Consider the following 4933-nt stretch of genomic DNA (forward strand, 5'->3'; position numbering starts at 1 on the left):
TGCTGCGCCACCAGGGAGGGCCCTAAAGGAACTTATTTTAACAAATTCTCATTGTGATCTCTTTTACTCAATTATAATGCTTTCTAGTTTACTGCTTTCTGAGGAAGAAAAAAATGACTGAAAGTGCTTGCTGAATTAGAATTAAACTCTATGATCCTTCATTTCTATTTAGAATGGAAACACTAAAATTTAATAGGGTCCAGCAAACATATCAATAAAATAAATACTTTTTAATTAATATTTTCTTGTTAAAAGACTTCACCCTTCTTTTCTCATGTTTCCCTCACTAATACATTTACATGGTATACTGATTATAGGTACCCATAAAGAAAGGTCTAATTTAACACTCTGGAAAACAAAGTTGAAAGGAAGACTTAAATTGCACCCTAGCTGATTTTGAACCATAGATAGTCTCTTATTTTTCTGTTACTTAGTTAAACTCAAAGACCCTAAGTATAATATCATACTCTTCCATAAAACTCTCCCTCCCCCAATGGAAACAGAAGAGTTAATTTTGCTTAGTTTACCTCATTTCCATGCACCATGAGATGATGTGTTGTGACTAAAGCTTTAAATACAACCACCCAGCTACTGTTTGTTGCCCGCTCAAAGAGCGTGTCGGCCATCTGAGGAATATTAACATTGGTCTCATTGGTAGCCTGGATCAAATCTATGAAAACAGAAGATATGGATCAATAACATTATCATTACATATTGATTCATTTCAAATTTTAAATATTTAGAACTGTTTATGTAAATGAGTCAAAAACTAATTTAGTATCTAATAAAACTTTTTTTAAAATAATATTTTTATACATGGGTATATAAATACATTATTTACTCAATGCATATTTTTAAATTTATTTTTTCCTACTGGATTCTCTTCTACATGCCCTTCTGAATTTTACCTGTTCCCTGACACTAATTTTTTTTTTACATCAAAAACTCAAAGGCTGGAAAACTCCAGGCTAAGTCTTATGTTCATCAATTTATAACACAATTAAATGTTATTCCACATTCACTATCCAATCCACATGTTACTGGTGTTGATTCCAAATGTACCTCAGAAAACAAGTATTATATAATGGCCCAGAGGGATTACTCAGCATTCAGAAAAACAATGACGAGTGGAGTGCTGTTAGGAAGTTAGCTGAGGCAACTGAAGAGCATGTGCTGAGGAAAAGACTGAGTCACAGGTGGGGCAGCTGCAGACATAAGAAAATACTTTCAATAGCTCAGGATGACCACACCCACCCACCCTACACAGGACAGTGGGTGATACCAGTTGCTGGGAAATCTCACGTAACAATGCAGAGCTATCCTTTCCTTACTCAAAATCCAATTCACTAATCATTAAGTTATATGTTTTATGCATGGATCTTATAGTAAATAGGTTTAAAAAAGAATTGATACTCTACCACTGAAAGAGCTCTTAACTCCAAGGCTCAAAGTTACCAATAATTGTTCAGAGTTAAAAATGGACCAAATCTTGCTTATTTCTTCTATTATTTTAAATTCCAATTATTATCACAATCTCCTTAACATCCTTCGCTCACTACTATAATTCCACTTATCCTTCAGAGATCTTTCTGATTTCCTTTAAGCAAAACCCTGTGTGACCTCCTTCTCCTTTAAAGCTCAACACACTTTGTTCCTGCTGGATGTTCAGATTAAATGATATCTGTCATAAGTTCCTACCATACCAGAGCTCCTAGAAGATGGAAACAGTCATATCAGTCCCTGTTTTCTGTACAGCACTCAGAGAGTGCTGTCTACAATAAACATCTGTTGAACAAAATGTACAGACACACACCAGTCCACATATATGCATGAAGCTCTTTGAAAAAGAAAAATTATGATATGGCATTGCTTTCTGAAACTGTATCATGGGATTACTTTATGCCTGGTGATTTTTCTATTCCTTTATTTTTTGAATTGGGTCCTGGGAATACAGAAATACATTGCTGGCCAGAGCAGACAAATACTTGCTTAGATAATAGTGACATTCCTGCAAGAGATGAGTAGAGAGAGGCAATGAGACAGAGCAGAAAGAATGCAAGTCTGAGACAGCCTACCCCCTGTCTACGTGTACAAATCTAGGAAAAAGACTTGCTGTCTCATTGATTAAGGCCCCCATCTTTAAAATGAAGATAATAATTAGTATCTTTTGGATCTAGTATAAGAATTTCAATCTGTCTAAACAAAGTGAGCACCCAAACTAAATGTTTGTAAATACTGCTGTACAGGCACTGACTTGTGAGAATACAGAGGAGTATTGGGACAGTCTCCATGGAGAGAGAGAAGTTGAGTGGGACACTAAAGTCAGCTATAACATGGGAGGTGAGTGAAAAAGACATTTTTAGTGAACATGCAAAACATGGAGCTATAAGAGGTTGTCATAGTGTTAGCTAAGTTCAGGCAAGTTGTGGAGAGGAACTTACAGATCTAGGGAATTCCCAATGAGGATCTCACATATGACATTTTATTTAGAGAGCTGGACTTCACATCCAAGAGTTACCACTGAAAGTCTAGTAGCAGAAATGTATCAATAAAGTTATACTTTTACAGATAATCACATTAGTTAGCAAGTACTAAATACTAGTGGGAAGGTAAACAGGCATAGGATAAGAAATAATCACCGTGTCCTGGAAAGATGACAGGAGTAAATAAGAAAGCCAAACTGAGAGTCAGAGATAAAGTGACTCTGAAGTAATAAAAAGGTAGTAAAAATAGAGGGATGTCATGAGGGTGCAGAAAGACATTTAGGAGGCACAAACAACAGATTTTCAAGTGAATGAATGGATTTAGAGGTGTGGGGAAAATTCTTGTACAATTCCAGATTTTAGGTTTGGGGTTCAATGAATACTTTCTTACTAATCTAGGAGGGTAATTGTTCAAAGGAGACATAAACTATTTTGGACATGCTACATTTGAAATAACTGTTGGAGCTTTAAGTTGAAATGTCTCAAATGGACTGGAAACATCTTCTAAAGCTCAGGAGGGACATTTGGCCTAGATACAAATTTGGGAGCCATCAGCAATGAAATGGGAATTGAAATCATACAAGCAGAAGAGGCAATGCAAAGATCATAGAAATATCAATGAAGATTATGTGCTATAAATAAAAAAAAAAGAATGAAAGCTACATAAAAGACCAACATTTAAGAGATGAGTGGAAGAGTAAAAGAACAGAATGATAAAGAGAAGGGCAGGAAAGTGAAATGGTGAAATCAATCAAGAAGAGAGCTTCAAAAACTTCAAGAGGCAACTATAGTCCACTGTGTCAAATATCACAGAAAGCCCTGAGAAACTGAGCCCCAAGAATAGAATGTGAATGTACAACTGGAGACTGCTGTCTTGGGAAACAGACAGGGGTAAAAAGGAGAGGGTCCAAAGGTTTTTGTTATTTAAAGATGGGAGACATTTAAGTATGTTTGAGACATGTAGGAAAAGTAAAAAAGAAGAGAGATCAAAAGGAGAGGTACGAACTGATGCTATTGAAAGACAGAAGAATAATGAAAGATATGATGCTGCTGAAAAGCATGTCCTTAGGGAGCAGTAAGTAATTGAATTAAACACTGACCTTAAAATACTCAGTTTTAAAAATATTCTATGTTAGGGGTGATCAAACTACTGTTTGCTGGGCAAATAAGAAGCAGTCTGCTTCTTATTTTGTAAATAAAGTTTTATTGAAACACAGCCATGTCAATTTGTTTACATATTGTCTATAGCTTCTTTCACACTAACATGATACTGCTGGATAGTTGCAACACTCAATTTAAACTCAGTTGAGAGGTTCACAAAGTCTAAAATATTTATTCTCAGACCCTTAATAGAAAATATTTGCCAATGCTGTTTTGTCACTGAATGAAAAGTATGCAGAAAGCATTTTTTTTTTAAAAAAGATTTATTTATTTATGCATACAGGCTAGAAGTGCAGGGATGTTGAGAGGATTCACCAGAGACAGAGTGGGGCAGAAAAGGCAGATCCACAAAATGCATTGCTGAGGGGAGCAGTGGGTAGTCAGGAGAGGTCTGCCACGCCATGCGGGTCACCCCATGGTGGGGATCGAACTCATGCTGCAGTGGCTGTAGATAGCTTCATAGTGCTGTGCTTTAACCTGTTGCACCACCAGGGAATGCCCCAGGAAGCATTTTTGATGCCTAATAAAGATCAATGGCTACTTCAAGGTAGAACAATTCTGTGTTGAAATTGTTAGCTGAATTAACTGCTTTCATTATAAACCACTATTTTTTGTTTTTACTTGACAAAGCAGACTTCAAACCATGGTGATTCAGATGTGGTATTCTGCAGTTATTTTCTAGAAAACAAAGACAGTAAACCTGTCACTTCAGAAAAAACAAATGTCAATAATTGTTACCAATAATTGTTACCAATAATAATTCAATCTTTCAAGTAAAAATTATAACTATAGAACTCTTGTGTCTGCCATAGCAACTTTGACAACTTTCGAATTCTTTGAGATTTTTCTGATAAATGCTGCTGTGACATTCATAAGAATCCTTTGTTGATATTACATAAAGAAATATGTGAACATTCAAAAATGTGAACATTCAGAAATAGTGAATAACTTCGCTAAAGTACTTTCCAAATGACTAATGCATAATGTTACAAAATAATGCACTAAACCCATTCAAAATACGGATAATTCAATGCCAGTGCATTTAATGCAACAGAGTTTAAGAGTTTAAGAGTTATGGTGTGATATTAAAAATGAATATTCACAAATTTTCTGAAAACTCTATTAAAATAATTCTCCCTTTTCTAACTGTGTGTATGCACAAGATCATATTTTCCTTCAGCACATTAAAACAAAATATCCCAACAGACTAACTAGAAACAAGAAGACGCATATCCTATTAAGCAAAATATTAAAGATATTTGTAAATATATAAATAATATCTTTTTTTT

General features: G+C 35.0%; 1 protein-coding gene across 1 annotated transcript in view; it reads right to left on the reverse strand.

The window, feature by feature from the left end:
• Positions 1-518: 518 nt before the first annotated feature.
• LOC105854224 (clathrin coat assembly protein AP180-like) overlaps positions 519-4933 on the reverse strand; it is a 39138-nt gene continuing 34723 nt past the window's right edge. The window contains exon 3 of the mRNA XM_012731226.1: positions 519-670. Within this exon, the coding sequence (XP_012586680.1) occupies positions 519-670 (152 nt within the window). The remainder of the gene's footprint in view (positions 671-4933) is intronic.

This window comes from Condylura cristata, unplaced genomic scaffold (assembly GCF_000260355.1).
Source record: "Condylura cristata isolate star-nosed mole 26May11 unplaced genomic scaffold, ConCri1.0 scaffold00001, whole genome shotgun sequence".
Lineage (NCBI taxonomy): Eukaryota > Metazoa > Chordata > Mammalia > Eulipotyphla > Talpidae > Condylura > Condylura cristata.